This window comes from Haliaeetus albicilla, chromosome 12, assembly GCF_947461875.1.
Source record: "Haliaeetus albicilla chromosome 12, bHalAlb1.1, whole genome shotgun sequence".
Taxonomy (NCBI): domain Eukaryota; kingdom Metazoa; phylum Chordata; class Aves; order Accipitriformes; family Accipitridae; genus Haliaeetus; species Haliaeetus albicilla.
This window is the reverse complement of record NC_091494.1, coordinates 24,431,401-24,457,114: the sequence shown is the minus strand read 5'-3', so window position 1 is coordinate 24,457,114 and position 25,714 is coordinate 24,431,401. Positions and strand designations below refer to the sequence as shown.

The 25,714-nt window shown below is 35.9% G+C and overlaps 1 protein-coding gene across 3 annotated transcripts in view; it reads right to left on the bottom strand.

The window, feature by feature from the left end:
• The window catches only part of LRRC28 (leucine rich repeat containing 28), a 56,886-nt gene that overhangs the window by 28,541 nt on the left and 2,631 nt on the right, over positions 1–25,714 (bottom strand). For all 3 annotated transcript variants that reach the window (XM_069798519.1, XM_069798520.1, XM_069798518.1), the window contains exons 2-5: positions 25,173–25,401; positions 20,845–20,885; positions 18,136–18,173; positions 17,233–17,370 (exon numbers count right to left, since the gene is read on the bottom strand). In XM_069798519.1, coding sequence (XP_069654620.1) covers positions 17,233–17,370; positions 18,136–18,173; positions 20,845–20,885; positions 25,173–25,340 — 385 coding nt within the window. In that variant the 5' untranslated portion in view covers positions 25,341–25,401. The remainder of the gene's footprint in view (positions 1–17,232; positions 17,371–18,135; positions 18,174–20,844; positions 20,886–25,172; positions 25,402–25,714) is intronic.

Sequence of the window (25,714 nt, the reverse complement as noted above, 5' to 3'; positions counted from 1 at the left end):
AGCTCACGTTTCATAGCCTATAAAAATTAAATTTTCTAGCACAAATTGGCACTTATGATAGACCTGTGCCATCTTCAAACAAGGAAGTTTGACCATAACTGAAAATTGGCATCATTAGATTTAAGGACAAAGAAAGGGGGAGGCAAATTGAATGACATTTACATTTTGACACTGCTGTATGCAGATCTGTTACTGTATTGTTAGTGAAAGAGCTTGAAAAATGTTCTGTTTCTCAAGCCTAACACACCTGAAGATGATTCTTTCCTTGTATTTCTCCCATGTAGGCTAACATTTGCTCAATATTTAAAGAAAAAAAAAAAAGGACTGGAAGAGACATTTTGATACTGCAGCAACTATTTTATGAATAACCTGTTTTAAAATAAGGTGCTGAATACAAGTTCAAACCCATAAAAATTCTATGAAAAAAGGCTTCTATCCCAGCTGATCAAACTTGAATCTATTACTTTTAACCATACTTATGGTTGCATTTCACACACACATCCTGGCTGGAAAGAACAGGGAAAAAGATTTTGTGGGGTAAAGTGACACCTCAAAAATGTTCTCAATTCTCAGTTTCACCTACTTCAGCCATAAACTATATTGACTCTTCTCCAAAACATTTAAGCAGCAGATAAAACTCAAAACCAAGTGAAAAATACATACTTCTATTGAACATACCCAAATAGCATCTGTTTTTCCTCAACCTTTCTAAATGCCACAAGCCAATTTAGTAACAAATCTTACTTATTTTGCACCATCATTCACAAGCAAAGGTGAGGAAAAGTGGCCTTCTAAAGTCCAATCTTGCTAAACAGTAATTTTAGTTCAGCGAAAAGCGGCTGAAAACAGACATCAGGCATGAGGGTCTCATTAAGGCAAACTCATCTAAAAGGTCAGTGGTTCCCCATCTTTTACCATAATTAAGCTTAAATTAACAAAACTGGCAGCCTTGTGCATTTTATGGGTCCGGCACTCTGCGCTTTTCTCAGCATCAGCACTGAAGCACCAGACAGAGAGCACAGATCCAGACTAGTTATCAGGTTATGCTCCATATTTCCCCCCAGTGCAGGTTTGGAATTCTATTTTCTTCCATAATTTGATGGTCTCACTGAGAACAGTTAGAACAAATCAATTATAAAAAATACCAGAAATTAACATACACAAGAAAAGTGGAAAAGGTGGGCGAAGGGGCAAAAAGGATAAGGGGGGGGGAAGTTTACGCACAAAGGAAAGTCAAGGCCCTGAAACTATCAGGTTTGCAGTTGTTTGGTTTTGGTTTTTTTGTTTGGGCTTTTTTTTTTTTTTTTTCTTTAAAAGACAACCTATCCTTTCATTTTGTTCTAGTGTACTTTGCCTAGTACTTTACTGCCCCACAGCAAAGTACTACTGCTACACAAATATGTAATAGATGTGAAATTAACGTATTAATATTATTCTATGGTTTTATTAAACAATATGCCAAATTGTGGACAGAGGAGCCAAAATGAACTGTGAAGAGACAGAATCGTACTTTGTCAAGTATATTGCATGAAAAATTCTGCTAGCACCTTACAGAAAAGTCTCTTCTTTAGGAAGTGATATAGTTCTGCTGTTGTCTTTCCTTTGAGGAGCAGCTGTTTTCCTTTTTCTGGGTGTTCCTGGGTGGTATGAACATAAACAAATGTGAATGAATAAAGCATAAGACCTATTACACTTTTCTTGTTTTGTTTATGTCTTACCATCTTTACTGCTGCACATCATCTACAGTTCACTGTGCACTAATATCACTACATGGTAAGAGGGGGAAAAGCCTTCCAGAAAAACTTTGTGAGTAAAATAAAGAGCTAATAATTTGAACTCAAGATGCCAGCCAGCTAGAGATGGCTACTTAAGTACCCTGCGTTGATTAAATACAAACCAGTAATCACCTAAAACGAAGGCAAACAAAATGAGCATCCTAAAGAGGTATCAAGGATGGCTTAGTGCCTTGGTTTAACCCCAGCCAGCAACTAAGCACCACACAGCCACTCACTCACTGCCCCCCTACCCAGTCGGATGGGGGAGAAAATCGGGAAAAGAAGTAAAACTCATGGGTTGAGATAAGAACAGTTTAATAGAATATAAAAAGAAGAAACTAATAATGATAATGATAACACTAATAAAGTGACAGCAGTAATGATAAAAGGATTGGAATGTACAAATTATGCACAGTGCAATTGCTCAGCACCCGCTGATCGATGCCCAGTTAGTCCCCGAGCAGTGATACCCCCGCCCCCACTCCCCCCAGTTTATACACTAGATGTGGCATCCCATGGTATGGAATATACCGTTGGCCAGTTTGGGTCAGCTGCCCTGGCTGTGTCCTGTGCCAACTTCTTGTGCCCCTCCAGCTTTCTCACTGGCTGGGCATGAGAAGCTGAAAAATCCTTGATTTTAGACTAAACATTACTTAGCAACAACTGAAAACATCAGTGTTATCAACATTCTTCTCATACTGAACTCAAAACATAGCACTGTACCAGCTGCTAGGAAGACAGTTAACTCTATCCCAGCTGAAACCAGGACACTCAGGAAGCCACAGAGACAGGGCCAGTCCTGGCTATAAATTCTCAGGCAGCTTTTTCCTTTCTTCTTCTTCAAAGGAAAAACTTCAGATCAACACGATGGACTGGTCTCTCTGACAAATATAGATTAGTAGCTCCTAACTTGTTACTACACTAGTGTCTAAATAATCCAAGCAAAGACCTATCTGTTGCGACTGTTGCTATCAACGGTTTCCAACCAACTGGAAACAGACACATCTTTCTTCCTTTTCTTGAGGTTGGTGGGTTTGATTTTTTTTCCTTCCTCACCAAGAATTAACTAAACGCATAACGAATGCAATAGGTCCAGGTTAGATTTTCATCTTTCAGTGGAAAAGTATTATGCTATATCAAGCCAAATTATGCTTATTTATATTACTATTGGGAGATATGAAAGAACCCTCTTCCCTGAAGGTAGACTCTGTCCCCATAACAAAAAAATGCAACTACAAATTTGAATGGGGTGAGGGAAAGAAAAAGAATCAAAGGAAGCTCTTCAGTTTGGAACCACTCTTAGGGCAGTGGAGTCACCATATCTGTTTTTGAAAGGAATGCTAACAGATGGGATTGTCTTAACTGAAGTCCTATGAAAATAAGAATTCTTCCAGGCCACTGGAAGTTACTACAAATTGCAACAGTAGTTACAAGGCAGGGACTGGCTAAACATTCACAGGAGGTATTCCCACTATAATAGAGGTGCATCTTTCTTAAATATAAACTATGGATTCTGATGCCCTTTACTAGCAGCATTAACAGGAGCTTCTCTTGCTCCTCCTCACTTGCCCAGCTCATTTGTGCTGATCAGTGTGTGGCCTCCCACCAGACTCGCTAATTCAGCGGTTGAGGAGGACAGGCAGGCGCTACTATAATGAGAAAATGGCATGGACCAACTACTAACAGTTTCTAACTAAGATTATCACCAAAAAAGAAGACATCTGACGTCAAACAACACTAGCAGTGTTCTGATTTTCAAAATGCTGAGAGCAACTGCAAGCCTTATCTTAATCAGTGGAAGATACTGCTGTTTAGTGTTTCAAATCAGCACAAAAGACAACAAGTAAGGCTTGTAATTATACTCCCCCCCCCCCCCCCCCAACATTCCAAATTGCATTCCTTTAGCAACACAAGTAAGTAGTCTTAGTCCATAAAGCTCTCAAACATTAAATAATTACCAACTGGAGTATACTTGCAGTTGCTCAGTATCAAAGCCTTCCATAAAGAATGACAATTTAATGCAGATTTCGACAATGCTAAGTTAAACACCAGTCTTTATTTTAAATACCATTGTGATAAAAGTTAACTGAAATACAGGTATCAAACTCTGTGTGTGACATGAACCACAGGAAAGTTAGTCTCACATAATACCTCCAGTTCTACACATTTTCTTTAAAAGCTTTTTCCATTTAGATTTAGCGTTAGTAAACAACGCATTTTATTTTGCCTCAATTTATTTAATAGACTAGCTGAGTAAAAACAAGGATGTCAATAACAAGTAGTATTTTAACTCTCTCACAATGGTATGTATAAAAGAAAATTATATTTGGCCAGAAAGGTCAAAATGGAAATCAATACATTCTAAAATTCTTCTGTTGCACAGCACTAACAATTTGTGTTTGTTCACTTTCAAAGACTGAATGACATTGTTCTCCAAGCTTCCCTGAGCACTCAAGTCCTACTAGTAAATTCCATTTGCTTAATGCACAAGTAAAATCAACTACCCGTTAATATAGCTAATCACTGTACGTAAGTTACAGAGAGCTTAGGGAAAGGAAAAAAAAAACCCAAGGGAACCAAAGAGACAAAAGTACATTCATAGATAACTTTTTTTATAAAGACTTAAGGGGAAAACAAGTTAACTTTTAACACCCAATCCTAAAAATTTAAAAAACTAAACTTCAAGAGCTAATTTTTTCTTGTCACAAATGTTAATTTGGTGCAACAAAAAAGAATCTCAAAAATTTCGAATTAGTAAGAGGTTGTACATGAAAAATGAGTAGCAAATTACTTTAGTTTGGTCAACAGGTAATTTTCTTCCAAAAACTAAATAGCTGAATAGGCTCTATGAAATAACAACTACTCAATTTCATGAACAAGTATGCAACAAGTTTGCAGCCATGTGCTGGCATAGCAAATACACACTGTTTAACTTTCACCAACGTCGTTATGGTGGTGCAGTATACAATAAACTGCAGTTTTCAGCATTTTTTTATTGTAAAACAGTGTCAGTAAAGGCAGCAAGCATGGACATAACCTTCCTGAAAAGCTGGTTTTGCTTGTATGGCTTACTTAGTCTTTGCTTAGGACCTTCCTGAAATAAGTCAGTGCAGCAAAACAAAGTTAGAGCCCTTTGGCAGTACAACATTCTGAAACCAGTAAGGCATTCCTAATGTAAACCTTGAATTTGCAAAGCAGTTACTACTACCATTTCCTTTTTCACACATTTACAAACCGAAGAAAAATTTCAGAGAAAAAAGACCCACAGTTTAATATCTGTTCAAAGCCGAGGTTCTTTGAAACCCTGACTAAACGCTATTGAACAGATTGTCTGCATTGAAGAAGTTTTCATACTGCAGAAACACAAACACCATTTGTATATGAAACACATCTTTCTGAGCATACATCCAACTCTCCACCTTGGAGGTTTAGTCTCAGCCTTGTCAATACACATCTGTCTTCACCCATGTGAACAGCTATTGGCAAATGTTTATGAGAGAGGCCCTGAGCATCTTAAAAACCCCTTTAAGTTCAGTTTTGCTTTTGGGTAACAGTTCTAAAAAGAAAGACTTTTATAAGTATTTTAACGAACATCTGTTCTGAAGTTTCACAAGTGAACTTCATATACATCATATGTGCCTTGAACCAGGCAATCAGTAAAGTCAGATCTTTATTATCAGAATGATCAGAAGAATTCAGTGCTGACAGATGACGTACAAACCAACTTTTTCTGAAATTCCTTTAGTTAGGAAGCTAGTCTGATATTAGGCACTATATGATGACTCAAGTTCAGTTTAATTTCTTGGAATATGTTAACTCTCAAGAACAAGTGATGATTTTTATAAAAACAGACAGTCAAAGGGAAAAGACTTACTAGAAGTCCCATATTCTTCTTCTCATAAAGACAGGCTAATACATGCATTGCGCAAGAAGGAGAATCCGCCTCATGACAGCCCCAAGCTATGTTGCTCAGAACGTGACTGTTGCCAGCCATAACATGGAAAAACCCTTGTATCAAATTCCAAAGACGCGGCTTTACTGGGCTCAGTAGAGGATTCAGCATGTTGAGGGAAGAAGTTCAACAAGGAGGGGCATGACACCTTAAAAAAAAGTTACAGTAACTCACGTGAATTTTATTTTAATGTAGTTTTTTTCTTATGTAAGAATACAGTTGAAAAATCCTAAAGATTTCTTTTGGGGTTATTTTTGGGGGGTTGTTTTTTTTAAAACACAAAAGCAAACACCCCTGCCCAAATGTCTTAACATAGGTCCAAGCATTCTATTGTAATAAATACAACAGTGACTACATTCATTTTCAACAGTACTGAAGACAGTTGTACAGCAAATCAGCCAGACAAGCAATGAAGCATCATACCTTCTCAGTTATGAAGATTATCAGAGATGCCACCAAGAATTTCAGGGTGGGAGGGGATTTGCCAGAGCTATGAATGGAATAATGATTTGTAGAGCTTTAGAGCCCACGCAGGTAATACATAAATTAAAGCACCAAGGAATGTTAGTTTTTATAGTCTTTATGGATTTTCAGATACATTTATGTAACTAACACCTTCAAAGTCTCAGAGCAAGACTACAACATAGAATTACATACCTACAGAATTACAAAATTAAATTCCTGGTAGTCTGCTTTTATACATCTTAGATTCAACTCCACAGGAGTAAGACTGACCAAAAGCAACCAAAGACCCTCCACTTCTCCTTCCTCTCCTCTGCTATGCAGTCAATAAACTGACATAAAACAAACACCACAAACGGAATAATTACTGAATTCAAACACAACTGTGGCCACTTTCAGAGTTATTTTTTTCTGTGGTATATAACTGTGTCACAATGAGTCCTGTCCATAAATCTCAAACCCAAGTTTGCAAACCATCAAAACATAAAAACCAAATCATTCTATTTGACCTTCATTATTTAGGTCTGCGTGCCAGGTCTAATCAGTTCTCACAAGCACATTCCAGTTCTTAAAAACAGACTGTAGAAATACATTTTTCAAACTAAAAGGAACAGAATGCATTGTTTTGATGCTACAGCCTGAAGCCCTTTATCTGAGTTTTATCAAAGTATACTCTATCACTGATCAAAGCAGCAATGACAACTTAACGTTCTTTAAAGTTATATACTGCTGCATAAACTTCCCACTTTTGCCTTGTGGCCTCCGGCTCAGCATGTCATTGGGAGTATATTCAAAGGTCAAGAGACTTTCTTTCAGAAGCCCTCTGTTCCCAAGTGGCAGCTCTAATGATTGCAGGAGCAGAGAGTAGAACAGGGTAGATTAATTCCATCAGGGCTCTGTTCTCATATACCCTAGAAAATTCAGGTTGTCACTTCTTCTGTCAGATGTTTGAAAGACTACTTTGTACATTACTGTATGAACTATTTGTATGTGGTAGCAGCATTTCCACGTCACCCTATTACTGATATTATTATCATCTACAGACCTCTACTCAGTCTAGCACTGAAATCAATATTTCATTTTAAATTCCTTTCAATTTAGTATTTTGCATATGCCATGTTACTGGCTGACTTTTTGAAGTAAAGTTTGGAAGTTACTTGGACATGCAAGATGACTTTTTAAATCTGTATTTGAACAATTTACTGAGAAATCTGAAATTGAGTTTACTAGAAAAATATTATGCAATTTTATGTTTAATGAACTGTGTTGAAATGAACTGTACTTAAGATTCCTTATTTAATAAAAAGGCATAAGAACATGCAACATAACTACCATGCTTCTACAGTTATATTTAAGATCTACAGCATCTCCATAAAGTTTTAAGTTTCAGATGAATGCTTGTCACAATTACTTAAAGCACTCTCAACATATTCAAAATTCCTGTCCACCCCCCACAGACAAGAGGAAAACCCCTAGAGAAACAAGGCTTACAGTGACTTGAGAAATCAAGGACTGCCAAACAGAAGAATAAGCCAGGATTCAAGAGGCAGTACCAAATCTCTTAACAATAGAGAATCCAGTTAAATCTGCTCCCATACTCTCAGGAATGCACCAATCATCCAAGTACCTCACCATTAAAAGCAGCACTCAAACTCCTGTATCTTGGCACACCTCCTTTATCTCCTATCTAAAAGCCCTGGAGGGGGACGGCTACCAGGGGGAAAGCCCATGGCCCAGAGCTTAGAAAACATACGTGTTCCAGCAAAGATTTTTATTTTCGCAAGTGGAGTACTGCAAAGCCAGAAGCACAACAGGCTTCAGAGCACCACTGCTAACAATTAGGCTGGCTCTTCTCTGCTCCGTCCTGATTTCACCTACACCTTACCAGGTTTCCTACTAACTCCTTTTCCAAGAAGGAAAGGAACTGGGGGGTGGGGAGGGACATAAGGGGCTGGTGGGGCCAGATTCTACAAGTTTGATGCACGGTAACTTTCACAAGGATCTCACATGGAATAGTAGGGAACAAATGGCAACATTGGCCCATTCTCAGAAACCAGTTTCAAAGCACTAAACCCATAAATATCTGGGATTTTGATGCTTCAGAGGAAATAAAAATGTAAAATAAAAAACTTGCGCAACAGCAGGTCACAGGCAGCCTTGCACTGACATATTTCTACCCTCTAAAATAATGTTCTTACTACCAGGAATACAATATAACAAAAAAGTATTTTAATGATTAGGACTCAGATGGTGTCATTCTGAAAGATGTCTCTTTCCAGACATGTGATACCACCATAACTTTCACCAAGATTCTGTGGCCAATAAAAATTATCATATAAAAAGGTAACCTTTACAGGTCAATCCCTGCCCAGACCATATGAAGAATTCAAATGAACTTAACATGGTCTGAAACGCTGATGTACAGCACCCTACTCTCAGGCACTCTTGGATCTATTCATGAACTCAGTAATTAAATGAGCACACTGTTCATGTTTTAGATATAGTCAAACCTCAACCAGGCAGAGATTTTTTTAAATTAAAGCATCACCAAAACCAAAGTAGGGATCTAAGAAAGTGATTGATCCAAGATCTTTATCATCTTGCTAAAATATGTAAGAAAGAAGAAAAAAATCGAAATCAGTAAGGTCAAGTTACAATTTTGAGTGACTTTTAAATATTGTAAAACTAATATTAGAAAACTCAAGCACTTGGTCATTAGCCTTTTGCTTCAATAGGATTTTCGCCTTCAATTTATTACCATGAAACCTCAATGCCAGTTTCAGTTTGTCCCTGATCACTTTTCCGGATACATAATGACCACAGAAGCTGTTTTATGACCTATGTTTTATAAAATTGCAGGTATTTGGAAATATGATGCACTGAGCCATATCACAATTTCTTAACTAAAAACATGCTCATTAAAATAGCTTAATTTCCAAATACTTTTTCCAGTGATTGCGCTAAATCACAATAGCAAATTTTAAGATGGAATTTTCTAGTCCAATAAGCCTAGTACACAAAGCAATATTTGAATACATAATTTAAATGTTACAATGAAAGACATTGATGGTTTCTTCCAACTGTTTCCTATTAGTTTTCAGATTAATGAATTACAACACATACATACTTAGCACATGCATTTTTGAGAACCTGCTGTGCAACACCATGAGGAATACCACAGGCCATTGTTGAAAGAGATAGTTTTGTTGTTTTTAACGTCATTTCTGCTACAGTTACGGGAAATATTTCAGTTCCAGTACGCCCAATAGAAGGCCATCCGGAAGACGTGTTGGAACAAAAGCATACATTCGAACAACATTTTAAGCTTAAACTATAGCTCTAGAATTTTTCTGACTATGTGTTTATACTACTATTTTTGCTACCAGCATCCAGTGACATTATGAACCTTCCATGGTATACTAAAACATGTTGTATGATACTAACAAAGAGGCTTTTAAAAGCCCCTCAACAGGAGGGGGATTGACAAAAAATAACCATATGAAGGGGCAAGCAGACAAACAGAACAGTGAGCAGCTCTGCATACACAGATGACTCATTCTGACACACTGTACAGGTGAGGGTATACAGGAAAAACTTCAGTTAATGAAAATTTCCAGGAATTTAATGGAATTTTTTTATTCTCTGTCCTCACATCCCTCCCCATAAATTTAAAGCACTCAGAAGTACTAGTAGTCCTCCTGAGAATTTAACCCAAACCAAATGTTTGAGCAAGGCAGAGTCTGTTGTAAAATCTCACACAATCAACATCCTTTAATTAAATAGGTACCAGTGTGTTTGGACATGCATGAAAGCTAATCTGTAAGGAATACCACTTGTACAATACACTACCCTGTGCTGTGGTCATCTCTATTTAGGTCACAAATTCCAATGACAATCATTAACCATCCACGTTGCCATTTTGTTGCTAACTCTTCAGAGATTACCCTCTGCTATAATTTCCTAGGAGATATTTTTCTTAAAAAAATTTCAGTCCTTACAGGCTGTCAGGACAGGGCTGTATTGGAGTTTATACAAGATCAAAACATGCAAAAATCTTTTCCTCCTAGAAATTCAAAGAATGTTTTAAAGATACTATCAGTTATTTTTATTGTGCTTTTACATTAATACAGCATAATTACTGAAGACTTACTAGTCCTAATATGAAAAAACAATACAGTAACAGGCAAGTATGGGTAAGTTTTGCATTGATTTAATTAAAAAAAAAATAAATTTGTTGTTGTTGAACCTAAGAGCTAATGTAACCCTTAGTATGCTGAGTCTCATTTTTATACAGTAAACTGAATCTAGAAATGAATTATTAAACAGCATATATTTTACAGATCTGTACAAAGAAAAATTATTTTTAATAATTGGTCATCAACCTACTTCAAGGAAAACAACATATTATGATAATAATTAAAAGATATTTTTATTTAGAAGCCCATGCTCCTTTAAATAGTCACATACTTAGAGAGTGCAAAGCTCATGTAACCTAATCTATGTTTTCCTCAAATCCCCACAAGTCCATTTACTTAAAAACACCACACTCCTGGATGGGTGCCTGGCGTACCAAACCTGTCCCGTCGTGTATATTTTTATATATGTTACTAAATTAGGAAAGCAGAGTGGACTAAGGTTATGCCAACTCTGAAAAAAGAACAGGGTCTGCATCAGTTTGTGCCTTTGCTTTTAAAGTCACAATCATTATTTAAAAAAAAAAAAAAAAAAAAAGAACTTTATTAAGTATCAAAGCAGTCTGCCCTAATCAGAGACAGTAATAAAAGCAGAAGGGAAGGGGGGGGGGGGAGCCAAAATTATTCCCCCCAATTTTGAAGGCTCTATATCAAAATATGGAAAACAAGTTTAAGAAATGAGTTAGGACTGCATATTTTAATGCCAGGGTCTAGAATAAGAATAGAAATAGTTGCATGTTGTAACCACGATCAGTGGAAATCTACTGTGAAAAGGAAGTAGGGAAGAAGTTATGTTTATATGCCTTTAATTAAGATTTACTGAAATACCTCATATTGAGCTCTATTCAGAATTACTAAGTTGGGTATTCAAGAAGTCTTTACCCGTGAAATACTGGTATGAATAGTAAATACAGATATTGTACTTTATAGCAACTTAAAAAAAGTGAGAAATGAATATGCAGTTTTCATGTCTCAAAGTTTCTCTTGCCCCCAATTAGCAAAGCAAATTCCTAAGCAAAACAGACTTAGCAATAATCAATTAACATTCTGAGAGTTACTTTATAAATAGACAAAGCAGTAATCAACAATTATAGTTTGATTTATAACTTTAATAATGACTGAACCCTTCCTGTCGTTACCACCGGGGTTTCCTATGCAAGAGAAAATGATCTAGTGTTTATCTGCAAGTTATATTTTTCAAAATTAATCTTCATGAACTCTTCCAGCCTTCTGGAAGCACAAGTTGTTTCACTTACAAAAACTCACTGATCTTACCCCTATTAATTTCCTATTAACTTAGAGAGTTATTAATTATGGAAAGGTAATTATTAATTTCCTAATAACGGGTAGAAAGACTCAATCCTCCCCAATATTAAATATGATCAACCTCAAAAAGGTGTGGTTTTAACAAATGGAATGGGAACACCCATGTTCTATTTCTGGGTAACACTGACTGATGCTGTGGCCTGGAGCAAATCACTTCTGTACAAACACTTTTTTCCATTTTATAAAATGAGGATAACACTCCCTTATCAGCTTCACAGGATCTTTCTCAAATGCTTTGAAGATGAAGTGTTATAAGACTACAAATGTATTTTAATGAGGCTTAAATCGACTATATTTCTAAAACATTTTGCCTTAAAATGGAAAAGGATTTGAACAGAAATGAAATGAAGAGTATATGTGCTATTAACCTCCCCTAAATATTGTTGCAGTTTGCACTTTGAAAACACCAAAGGCAGAGGAATAAATTTCCTTCAGATTCTACCTAAATGAAGAAAAATGGCAAGAAGTGGATGCAATATGCAGAAGTCTCAAGAGACAGCATGGAAATGTCAATTTGAAATGGAAGCCACACATCTCCTCATATGGGGAAGAAAGGGTATTTGCTAAACCTGGCTTTGACTCTTGCAGAGATCTGTACCCCCCTTCAGCAACAACAATTGCTGGTGCTCCCCAGTCACCTGCACTTTCACCCTACAGATTAAGAAACAGCATCATGCAGTTTACATGAAGTTTGGTATTATTTGACTGCGGGGTTTTTTTTGCCTGATCAATGTGCTCAACTCTTGGTTTTTAAAGTTCCCTGACAACAAACACAAAGGGAAACTTGGTCTAGCCCATGTAAAGACAACTGCTGATGTATTTCTCCCCTCCCCCCCCCCTTCTTAAAGGGAACTTTGCCAAAAGATGGGCTGGGATCATAAACCATACCCTATTCTTTGTTTAATTACTTAGCTTTTGCTCTTGACTTGGCAAAAGATTAAGCTTTTCATTTTAGTAAATCTATAATTAACTCCAACATGTGCTGAGTAAACATAACCTCATTTTTAATTAAATCTTAAGAACAAGATGCTACAACATGCCATTTCTAAGGAGAAGTATATCTCAAGTAATGTGCAATAAAAAAAATCTAATCCATGTCAAATAAGAAACTTAAGTCCAACTTTGAGTATAACTCACCCTTTTTTAAGTCATCTGTTGTCCAAACGTGCATTCACTAACTACAAGACCAAAATGTAAATCTGAAAATCAAAAGTTTCCAAGGCTAAAGCCAAATCAAATCTAAATGGTAACGCAGCAAAACTGAGAGATAACTTTGGCTTTGGAACTCCTGAAGAATCATTTTTCCAGTATATTTCACTGGATTACTTTTTTTTTTGGCAAATGATGCAATAATGCTTACACGAAGAGAAAAGAAATACAATTTCTCAAGAATGAAAGAAGTTTAAATATCACATGTATTATAAACATCAGAAACAAAGGGGAACTTCCTAATTAGTCATTCATAAGTGAGAAGATTCAGAAAATGTACTTCTGAGAGCACATTCATATAGGACTAACTACAATTCTAAATTAAAATGAGACACCAATTCTCTGAATAAAGAGAAATCTTAAAAAACTAAAGTTAAGCTACTATGAAAACATAATGTCAACTCTTAAGTCAAGCTTACACATGAACTAATGTAATAATATCAAATAATAACCATATTTTGTTTATGCTGCAACTCTAAGATTTTTTTCAAATAAGATCTCTGGCATTACATATTTCCAAATGGCCCTCAAGAATTTAGATTATTTAAGTGCTACAGTTAAATAGTACAAAACTTCACAAAACTTTATAGCATGTTCAAGAATTATATATAGCAGAGCCAAATAAAAGAACCAAGAAATTGTTAAAGACAGAAGCTACAAGATTTACAGTTTGCAGAACAAAAAAATGCTGTGTATTTCAATAAAGGGCTCAAGAGAACTTAATAATATTAAATCTCATCTTCTTACTTATTTGCAACTCTTTTAATCAGCTCTCCTCTCAAAGACAGAGTCTCTCAGTTAGTGATTCTGATTACCACAGAATATAGATACTGATGACTCCGCATTAGGCAGAAGCTGGTCCGCTTACTAAATTTATCCGAAGTATATTCAAAACATGACTTCAAGAGAATTTCACAAAGCATTTTCTTCCAGCCATTTTATATTATATTTCAATTTCAACATGCTTCTTCTGGACAAATTTTTCCCTTTGCTTCTCATCAAGTTTAGCTTTGTCATCTTTCAACAATTCTCACAATTTAATGATGCATGATGGAAGTCCCATTGTTTCAGTGGTAGCACACTATTAAGCAAAGTGCCTTGAGGCCAAAGTACATGATCTTATCCACGGGTGACACTGATTTGCTAGTGTTTGCTCACTAGGTAGGATTATCCTTTACACTGCAAGAGTGCCACAGCACAGAAAGCGCTTTCTAATCTCCAAGGCCCTTTCCCCATCCCATCAATCCCTTATTGCCTGATTTCTTCAGGAAACTAAGACTTAAGCATTCATTATATATTTTCACCATTCTCCCCCACCCCCGCCCCTAAAGTAACTTCTTCAAACTAGTTAGACAATCATGACCAAACCTGAGAAAAGAATAGAAGTCTTCATTATTAAATTCTCACAAGCTTAATGAAAACAGGTACTCAGAGACCAAAATCTTGCATTGAAGATAAACAGCAGCACAGACTCAACCTTTATTAGGGTCTGAAGAACGTCTACAATCAGACTGAAGACATAAATCTTTATACAGCTTCATGATGCATACTATTTCAATGGTTTTAAAAAGAGTTATGCTAGATTTCTATAAGGCAAATATTAAATACTAAAAATTAACACTAATTGTGAATTGTGGAACAAAAACGTTAAAAATAGATAATGAATCAACTTATGCTATTAATTGCATTGTTTCTTTCAGTTCTTAATCACAATTAAGGAAGACACAACAGAGAATCATTCTTAAAATACAAAATGCAATAAAAATGTGTGGACGTTCAGACACTTAATGGCAAACATTTACCATCCAACTGTTCTGCAGTTGTAATTAAGAGATTTTTTTTAGCAATTGATTAAGGATATTACTGAGAGTATCCTCCTAGATATCCATTGAGTTTCAACAAAAACTGAGGGTACTTGTAACACCACACGATGGGAAGGGAAAGACAAGAGGAATGACAGGGCAACAACTCTAAAGTAAGCTTTTTATGTGACGACGTCATTATGCTGCAAGTTGGCCTATGTGGTTACACATGGTGAATACTGATCAGCCTGTCTTAACTAGAACCTCTGCTGTGATAAACAGTTCACTGCCATTTGTGTGATATGTGCAGGTCTAAGTCCAGAAAACAGTCACTAGTTTTGAAAAGTTACTTTAAAAAATGACTATCACCTATACCTGAAAGCTATTTTTTAATGCAGATCTTTAAATTCTGCACAAGCTGCACTAGTAGAAGCTAAATTGTATCTTAAACAGTTACTATAAATTAAGAGCAATTAAGAGCTGTCTTTCCCTAACAATGCATTGCAATGCAGTATCTGCTGTAAAGCAAGTAGTTAACACACAGTAGAATGATGTACTGCAGTGAAATCACATCTCATCCTAGTTCATTTTATTAACTTTACTAGCTTTCCTAACAGAACACTGTTTAAGCCTATTATGAAGATTCATGCTACCAATATAGTTAAGGATAAAACAACTCATCAAACTCTACTATTTTGCTCTATTTTTTCAATTGTTGACCATAAATGTTATTTTCAAACTTAAAGATTTTGGTATAAAGTCATCTTTGAAATATTAGCAATTTCACAAAGAAAAACTATGCAAATATGCTTGGAAGCCCTCTGCAGGAAGTGTTATGTTTAAGAAATGCAGCAGATTAACTCTCCAGTCTAAGTGAAAGACTAATCTTGCTCTGACTCTATGACATCCAGTCCTGTTGACAGTGACAGCATCTGAACAGGCAGGATTAGTAATGACAGCAATAATGGCATATGTATAAACTGATGGTACACTACCAGCAAAACCAGAAAGACCAGACACCACTGGATTCTCTGATTCAAAAGTAGCCAACAGCAGTATTATTTCTAAGCATGCAAAATTTTCATGCACACAAAACTAGACACGCTTAAGGACAATGCTCAGTACCAAATTTTGTAAACTTCAGGAGAAATTAAATGCAGCATGCCTATGCAGCTGATACCAGTTCCTAATCAAATGTGGTAGACTCGAAATCAACTCTTCAGTAATGTAAATTATCCTTTTGAAAGTCTTTTTTGGAACCTTTTTAAGTTAACGTGTGAAGTTTTGCAGAAAATGTGTCACTTTTTCTTTGAACAAGTCTTTCTTTCATGGTACAGTACCATAAGGTAAATTATCTTTGAGGAACATAAAGCACACTCAAGTCACTCCTTTCTTTTGAATGTAGGACATCCGAAAATTGATGGAAATTTTATTGGCCTTAGGTCATAATGTTTAACAGGTTTATCTAATTTCATTCCAGAGAATTTACATAGTCATATAAATTTTTTTTCTTTCTAATCATAATCATCCTTTGACTTTTTCTTATTAAGCTTATTATGCCTAGAAAAGTACAAGGGAAGGACAGCTAGATTTCTGCACCCAAAACTTCAAGGAGCAATTGCAATATATTTCTTGAGAATAAGCAATGTGAACTTACAAACACATGAAGGTCATATTGAGAAGTTAGTTAAAATTAGAGCCAAAGCTAATTCTGTTAGATTAAGTTAGACTAGTTTTTTGAAATGCTGGCCCTAGCTTATCATCTCTGCAAATCAGAAAATGCAAATACGCCAGAGAAACATCAAAAAATAAAATAAGGAAGTATTTAAAAATCACCATCATCTCATCTGGACAGATACAAGGGCAATGAAAGAAGAATAATCAGTTATGTCTGCTTATCAAAGTATGTAGAAGAAAAAAAATCATTCAAAATCTGCCTATGGTCAACTTTTTCCTGACTGAGTCACATTCACTTTGAATAAATTTTGCTTTTTTTATTATAAACTAGCAAGACAAACATTTGTTATTTACTGTCATAGTGAGGTAGAACTGCTATAGGCAAACCTACTAGACATGTGTCTTTTTAGAAAATACAAGTATGGGGCTGTTGGGCAAAAAGCAAGGAAGGACAGACTGGAATCCTTTATATTCTGGAAATTTGGAAGAAACATCATTTTATCATAATGCCAGTTGTCACTGGCATTTTGTGTCTTCTCAAGGAAGTTCAATATTTTCTTGATACAACGGCAAAGACTGTTAAATAGATAATTTTTTCCCCACTTCAGAAGCATTTTTCAGGACTTTTTCACCTCAAGTACATACAGCATGGCTTTTTTCCAGCTACAAAGTATATTCACTACAATACATACAATGGCAATCCCTGCTTAGTCTTTAAATGCAAGTTGTACCATGCTTCAACTGTAAGATACGAATAAACCTAGAGCATATCACTATGCAAATTGAGTTCAAATGGAATTTGTCATTGCTGTAATCCCTCACACATTTGTACTTACCTGCAGGTAAATATTTCAGCTGGTTGTTAGCCAAGCGAAGATGACGTAAAGATCTCAGGCGGCCAATCTCTGGACACACAATTTCGAGGGCATTATCACTTAGGTCCAGAAACTGCAGTTTAACGAGGGAGCCAATGGCTTGTGAGAGAACAGATTAAAACGTGAATGTGACCCAACAGTAATGTTAAAATCTTAATAGGACTATGAGAGGATAAAAAGCCACAGTACCTAACACCTATGTCTGAGCAGATTTTGACGTATTAAAGCCAGTCTCACAACTGAATGACATAATTTGTGGAAATGCTTATCTATCAAACAAGCAATACTGCTGGCAGTGAGATGGGGCGGGGAGGGGGGGGAGGAAGCAAAGTACAGAATACTCCCATTTCTAGACTCCCCTCAGACGATTCTGCTCTGAAATCAGTTTTTCCATTCCTTTCCTTTAAGTCTACCCATTTTATATATTCAGAAAGAGTTTAAAGTACTTTCCTGAGGTTGGGCATGTAACTCTACAATTAAGACAAGAAAGAAAAACTAGTACAAGTTCTTGATACTTTAAGTTTCAAATCTGTCATGATCTAAATGAGCAGAATATTCTGTGTGGTAACTGGCTGAAAGCAGAAGACACTCCAGATTTTTGTTTCTGTAGATGAGCGCCATTTAGACTTTTCACTTTCTGCAATTAGAACTGAAGCAAACAGCATTTAGGTGCATTTGAGAATTCATTAAAAGAATTTAACATAGCATAAACAAGGATATTATCAACTAAGAGCTACACTAGTATATTTTGTATGAAAATCTTTAATGTTTTATGGGAAAATAAAGGAAAAACAGGCCTCTTCAAAGAAGAAAATGAATATTTTATGATTCCTGCCACTTATTGTGAGCTGGTAGGTTACTTACCTTCAGGTACAACAACTATGTTATTTGAATGAAGGTACCTGGGGGGAGGAGAAAAAAAAAGCAGAGGACACCACCTGTTACCCTCAAGGACTTCTGCTACATAATCAGTTTGCAAAATATCCAATTTCAGACTGAAAGAGCACCCTCAAAGCCATTCCTCTCTATGACCACAAAGGCTGTGGAAACTGTATAAACTGGCAATGGATAGGTACTTAAGTTTCACTTAGACTATTAAATGAATAACATAAAAATGAGAGAGAATAACATAAAATTATTTAAAACAAAACATTCACAGTTACAGTAATAATAGGCTTTAGTTTTGAGAGTTATAAGAGGAAAACAAAAAGGGAAAAGGATAAAGGAAATAGAATAACCAGAACGAACCATATTTGATCACCAGGTTATTCCCCACTAAATGCTGAGCAAGTAAAGACAAAAGCCCAAACCCACACAAATTATACAATTAAAAACATTTTCCCTTGCACATAAATTCTTACACCTTTACTGACTGAAGAAACAAGCACATGATCTACTCACTGCAAGTGGGTTTTTCAAACCTAGAGTACATTTTTCAAAAGAAAAAAAGCAATCTTACACATCGTCATTTAGGTAGTTACAGAGGATGGCCAGATCTCTCACCAAGAATATTCAGCACCCTCTGCTGGAGCACTTCCAGTACTACTGGTAACATAAAAACTACATATTTTTTTAGTTGTCAATCAACATTGCTGCAAATGAACGAACGGGTCTTGTAGAAAATAAGAGTAACATAATTTTCAAATATTGATATCTAATTATAAAGGAATACTGAGTACTCAATGTCCAATTGCTTAGGCACACATGGATTATTTGCACAGCATATTTTTTTTCCATTCTATTCAACAGCATTTCCTAAAGTAGGAGCCTTTCTTTTCAGGGAGATAGAAGCAGAACAAGAAGACAGACATATGAACATTTCAACTGCATGGAGCATCTGAGCCTTCTCTTTTTCTTTAAAAATTGCAGACATTTAAAGTTTACTAAAAACGTAACAAACATAAGGATAGCAGATATGTTTGTAGAAATCCTCATGTATAATCACAAGATGAGAATTCTCCTACTCACTTCAGCTGCAGCTCCTGAAAATACTTGTGAACTATTTCACTCAAGCTAAAAAAATGTGTATTATGAGGATCTATCCAGTGTGAGGGAAACGATATACAAAGAAACACAGACAACAGTGAAGTTTTTAAAAATATATAGTGAAATTGCTAAGACTGTAACTTTCAGGAAAATGAAAATGAGTTAAGTTTGTTTTTCAAAATTTAAAGCTACTATAATACATTATTCTTTAATTAAATCTTTATTTTGTGGTCTCTTCTCTGTCAACAAAAGATGTCTTATTGTCTGATCAAATACTGACTTGTACTATTAGACCTACACAAAACCACAGGCCCACTGCAGTTCTCTCTAGACCACCAGAATGTGCGGGATAATGGTGGTACAACTAAGCTTGCTGAACCCCAAATAATCAGGTTTGACTCCTACAATTCATTGTTTGTAAGAGATTATTTTAAGCTGTAATTTATACAGGTTTTCCTAAAGGCACCATCAGATAACACTGAGATTTCCTGATGCCCCATGGCAAATCATTAAATACTAGGTATATCAAATATAAAAATATTTATTTTACTGCTTTAGAGCATAAACATACTCTCAAGACTCAGGCATGATGAGACAAGACCATCTCTTAAGCAAGTCGGAGACTGCAGTGACCTACAAAACACTTCAATTACACTGTGGTCGCCTGTACCAGAAAGGTGTGGTTTCAAGGGCCAAATTAAGATGACAAGATCAGACAGCTGAATGCATTAGACTACTCAGATATACACATCCTCTGTTTGGAGCTTTCCATTAAACAAACAGAATCAATGGTCCATCAGTTAGTCAACTGAAAGTGAGCCGAATGAGTTATAAATGGAAAAGAGAATGTCCCTTTTAACACCCCCGCCATCAATCCTACCATACAAGGAAATCATAACCTTACAAGAAAAAATAGGGGAGGGAAGAAAACATTGACTCAGGGGCTTACAGCTTAAAATTAATTGCCAAAATAATACAGTTCATGTGACATCCATTCTTTGGACAAGATTGGATAAACTACTCTGCCTACAGCAATCACCATTAAATAGTTACTACCCCTACTTGCTCATTCCTGCTCCTATTTGACAATCTGTGACTTGGTTCCAAAAAAACTTATTACTACAATCAGCAAGACTGAGATCATACTAACTCTGGTAGCTAGGGTGGAAATGAGCAGCTAGGAATGGGCTGGAGGCAGTAACCTGTTACTCTGGCTCTGTCACAACTATCTGACCATTGCATTTGGAGGTTCCAGTGCTTTATCAGGGTGACAACAGTCTACACAGGAGTTGGGGGGGCAAGTATTTTTTCCCTTAGCAGTGTAGACATTTGTAACAGAGTTCTTGTTATACAATAAACAAAAAATTGTTAGAAATATTAACATGGGACTGAATACATCTGGATACATGTCCTTTAAAAAAAAAAAAGAAAAAAAAACCCAACAAAAATTGACCCTTTCTTGCCCTCCAAGAAAACTCTTCACACTTAAGAGGTAGGTTATGTGCAAGCAATACATCCTAGAATTATTTTAAGATAAGATGGATCAGCATAATAAAAAAATATATTAGAACTCCTACACAAACTCACAATTCCACGAGGTTTGGAAGCTTCTGTGCAAGGTTTTCTGGCTGAAAAAGAGTTAGAGATTTTTTAGGTTTCAAAACAAAAACCAGACACACACATATTGTGTACCCAACTCTTTTTAATAACCATACTAAAACATGTCAGCAGCTAGTCACAAAAAAATGGCATCAAGGAGGTTGTATACAACACCCTATTTCCACATCCCTGCACGTTCTCCATCAGTGCGATCTGGGATATATGAAGTGAGCAATTTACTACTGAAACAGAACTACAGACTAGAAGCGACATCAACGTGTCCTCAACCAAATGGTAGTCAGACTTCTGAGGCTGAAAAGATGAATTACCAAAACCTTACTATTGAAAATATATTCAAGTAATTGAGTTAGTTGAAGCCAAGAGACTGCTAAGAAGCTGCAGCCTTTACAGACTTAAAGTAGAACAAGAACTATACAAGATGTCTAACCATAATGTATTTTATTTTGTAATGCTGCTAAACTGGGAAATGACCTACAAACTTTGTGTAGCTTAATCAGTTACCATCAAAGCAGAAGTGCTGAATCCATCAAACTAGATTTCCATATTTACATATTAACATGCATATCATTTTCTAACTGCTAACTGATCCCTAGCTGCAATTCTGTTTCTTGATGGCATTTATATCACAAAATCGGCTTCACAAGTTTCATATGTCATGTTGGTAAGCGTACCCAAACATATCCAAGGTTAAAACAGTTTTATAGCTTAAGAAATCTACTTTAAACATAGATATGTTTTATTGAAAAAAGTTTTTACAATACACATATATGCAGAAACAAATTAATTTTAAAAGCAGTTCGATCACATGGTCAATTTACTTTTTTAAAAAACCTAGCAATTTTCACTGACATGTAAATTAAAGGTATACTATCATCTAAAATACTTTGTGTTTATAAATTTATTATGAAGAAATATGCTAACCTGAAAAAGTAATGTCATAATATTCTTATGTAGCAAACATGCCACATCCTAGAGCTGAGTACAAAAAATAGTTTGTTTTTAACTATGGAGCAGCAACTGATGTCTCAATAAATGCATCCGTTGACGTCAAGACCCAAGAAATAGGCTATAACTAATCAGTTGTTGCCACCTACTGGAAGATTTACTACAGTACATTGATCTTCTCAGCATAGAATTTTATTTGGTCAAAGAGAAAAGCTTAAGCTGGGAAAATATGCAAAGGCTGCAACATGCTTAAGCACAAAAAATTCAAGCTTTAATTTAAAAAATTAAGAGGGAATGTGAAAAAACAAATTCACTGTCATCCTACACCCTTTATTAGAATAAGGATACTAACCTGAATCACAAACTATTTTCACATTATACATGAAGGTTATACTCTTATTCTTCCTTTAACTGCTTCATATTGTTAAGAGAGCTAAATTCAGGAGAGAGACAACTTTAGAGCTGAGCAAGTCCATAACAGAAATTCTGCTTATCTTGAGTACCACAATAACAATGGGTCTGAGTCAAAGTTGCTCAATACAACATCCTACAATGAAATTAAGATTTTAAAAAAACCTATTCATGATCCATCAGTTGAGAGGTAAAACTAACTCTGGTCTCTACTGGTGACATGACAACAAATGATGATAAATGAATTATTAATTCTGCCACCAGCTTAGGGAAGCTTGCCTTGCCCTCACACCCCTCTGGATGTTTTTCAAAAAGTGAACCTGCTGATGTGCTATACAGCTTCTTGATCCATTCATTATGTCATAGCCCTCTATCATTTCCAACTTGCCAACGAAGACAAAAATTAAATTATTCTTAGGCAAGGTATATGTAAATTCTGTCAGCATAACTAATCCAGACGTTTTCATACGAGCCATCTGTCAAGGTCTAGAATAATTTTAGAAGAGCAAAGAACAAAAGCTGATTTAGTCAACATTTTTCAGAACTCTGAAGGAATGAACTGGCGGGACAAAAGTACCACCTAACTTTAACTAAATCTGCACAGTATTTCTTTTTGATGATTGCTAATAATCCATATGCAATTTAAAGTCTTTATTCGTGAGCTAATGCTCATCTTCTCGCATAGAATCAAAGGAGCACAAGGCCAAAAGAGACATCTTCCTTCAATACCCTATTTGTTTTCAACTATTCTCAGATGAGATTTCTCCCCCCACCCCCTGGCAACTTACTAGTACTTTACTGAAATTGAGAGTATTACTTGTCTTACCAGCAATGGACATAAAAAAAAAATCATTATGAAAATACTGCTGTGTAAAAACACTGATGATTTCAGCTCTCCTCCATTCCTCCTCTTCTATTTTTTTCTTCCTCTGTCTTCTCTTTTTGCAAGAGGAATTAACCTAAATCTCTCAACCTTCTCTCACAGGGCATGTTCTCTAAAAATCCCTTGTTGCTGCTTTCTAGGTTCTTTCCAGTTTACCTAGGTCGTTCCTAAGTATGAAACTCCAGACTCAACCTTTGCTCCAGCTTATGCTTTAACAGTATCCAATAATTATCCCCTTCTGCTTCTAATGGAGATTGTGAAACTTCCTACGTTCCAAAAAAACATTTGCCTTTCTTTGTAACATGCTGCTAATTTGATCTATTTTGGTCCACTACAACTTCCAACATCTATTCTGCTGAACAGATGCTCAGTGAATCAGACCCCATTTTGTTTGCCTAGGTCCTAACTGTAGTGCTATGCACTTGAATGAGATGCCACCGAGTCATATTATGAGCAAGTTATCCTGATCATTTTGAATCCTAATGCTCTACTTGATGCTGTTTGCAAGTCATTTTGCCGAGGTATGATCTACATTTTAATGTTGTTTCAGTTCCTTTATCCCAGGCCTCAATTACAATACCGAACAGTTGTGGGCGAGAGCTGCCTCCCTCATTTAACACATCTTCTGTTGACAGTAACCATGGGTAATTACTTATGCCATCTTACACATCTATTGGCTGGTAGTATTAACAGATATCAAGAGGAAAATGGAACTAAACTGTTACTTTCAAGACTTCGTTTTGGTTTCTATTTTATAATTACTTTGAGAAAAACAAAACCAGGCTCTAACACATACATACAGAAAAAGCATATGCAAAACTCTCCTTATCATTGTTTTATCTTTTGAGCAGTACAAACTTCACAAACCTTACACCACTAAATAATCACTGAATTTCACAAAGTGTCAAAGCAGAACTGTTTACAGTCATCAGTTAATTTTTAAAGCAGTTTTAATTTGTAACCATGAATCCTATCCTCCCATTAAATTATTAAGCAAAAGACTTGCTCAAAACCAAGAAGTGCCAAAATACTTCTCTACAGTCCATGTAAACTTAAGTGACTCATTCAAGATGAAGAAAAGGCATAAAATCTTAAGAATCCTTTCAGCTTTTGGCCCAAGAAGTGAAACCTTTATTGAGGAATTCTAATGTATCATTGCCAAAGCTTTAAACACTATTCCTTAAACTGGAGTAATGGACTTTTTCTAGGAAGTGCTGAAAAACATATTATTTTGGTGAATTTTAAGTAGTCAGGCCCTCCAGCTCCTCTGCCCTGGCTATTATTTTACCTATCACACCATGGAAGACCCCAAGACAAAAAAAACCTGAATTACTTGGAGACTTGAGCCTACTAACAGTGGCAAGTTCTGACTCTAGAGAGAGAGTCTTACCAGCTCAGAATATCCCACACAATTATTTAACTAGTCCACACTGAATTCTGAGGTCACATCATTCATTCAGGGTGAGAATTTGTTCAGTTCAGGGAAAAACAACAAAACAAAAACCCCACAACAGAAAATCCCACATCCCTGAAATTAACTGTTTGTTCTCCTATCAACAGCAGCCCACAGACACAAGTTTTCACTGGCACCTTAACAGCAAGTTTTGAATTAGACCCTGGGATGGATGACACCTTTAAAATAAGGCATGTACCAAGGCAAAAGTAGTTTAGCCTAACAAAGGAATGTAGACTAGATTTGCATAGTATCACCTAGTGGTAGAAAAGCCTGACCACCAAGCAAAATTTATAGCAGTAAAAAAAAAACAAACAAAACAAAACCAACCAAACCTCACAAGAAAACCCCCAGCAGATCTTCACAGAGCTTCAAATGTGTAACTATAAAATGTCATAAACTTTCATTTATTACACTCTACATTACCTATGCAAGTTCAAACATAATACAACCAAATACTCATATTTCACAATGGATGACATCATTCAGAATCAGATTTGCTGTAAGATTTTTTTTTTTAAATTATCTTGTTTTTTTCTGTTCCACAAATCAGAATTCCTAAACATACAGACAGTAAACATTACAATAAAGAGGTTGTCGTACCAATGTGGTCAGGGAATTTCTTTTCATATAAAGTCTCTCCAAGTACTGCAGCCCCTCATCTTTCAGTAACTCCAAAGGAAATTGATGGAGATTTCGGTAATTTAAGAACAAGTTCTTGTGCCTTTCCAGCTTTGCCTCAGATATTGTTTTACATAGTTCTGATGCCATGACTAATCCTGTTCCAAGCACCACATCTAATGCATTGCATCTTCTGAAAGCAGACCCATTTCTAGGAGACAAAAAGAGCAAAAAAAACCCCAAAACATTATCAAGGTATATGCCATGCATTGTTTTGAAGAACGAGTTGGTTACTACATTTTATCTGATAATTTATCTAAACACACTTGGTCGAGTTAATACATAAATGAAGTACCCAGAACATCCACACCATAAGACAAGTTAGAAGCAAATCTTTGACTATTTTCTGGATGAAGTTTTGGCGTGTTTTCAGACCAGAAATAACAAGATCTTAAGGTATACATAATGCTTTTTTTTCATCCATTTTCCACAGACCTGTCAAATAATTTTGTCAAAGTCTTCAC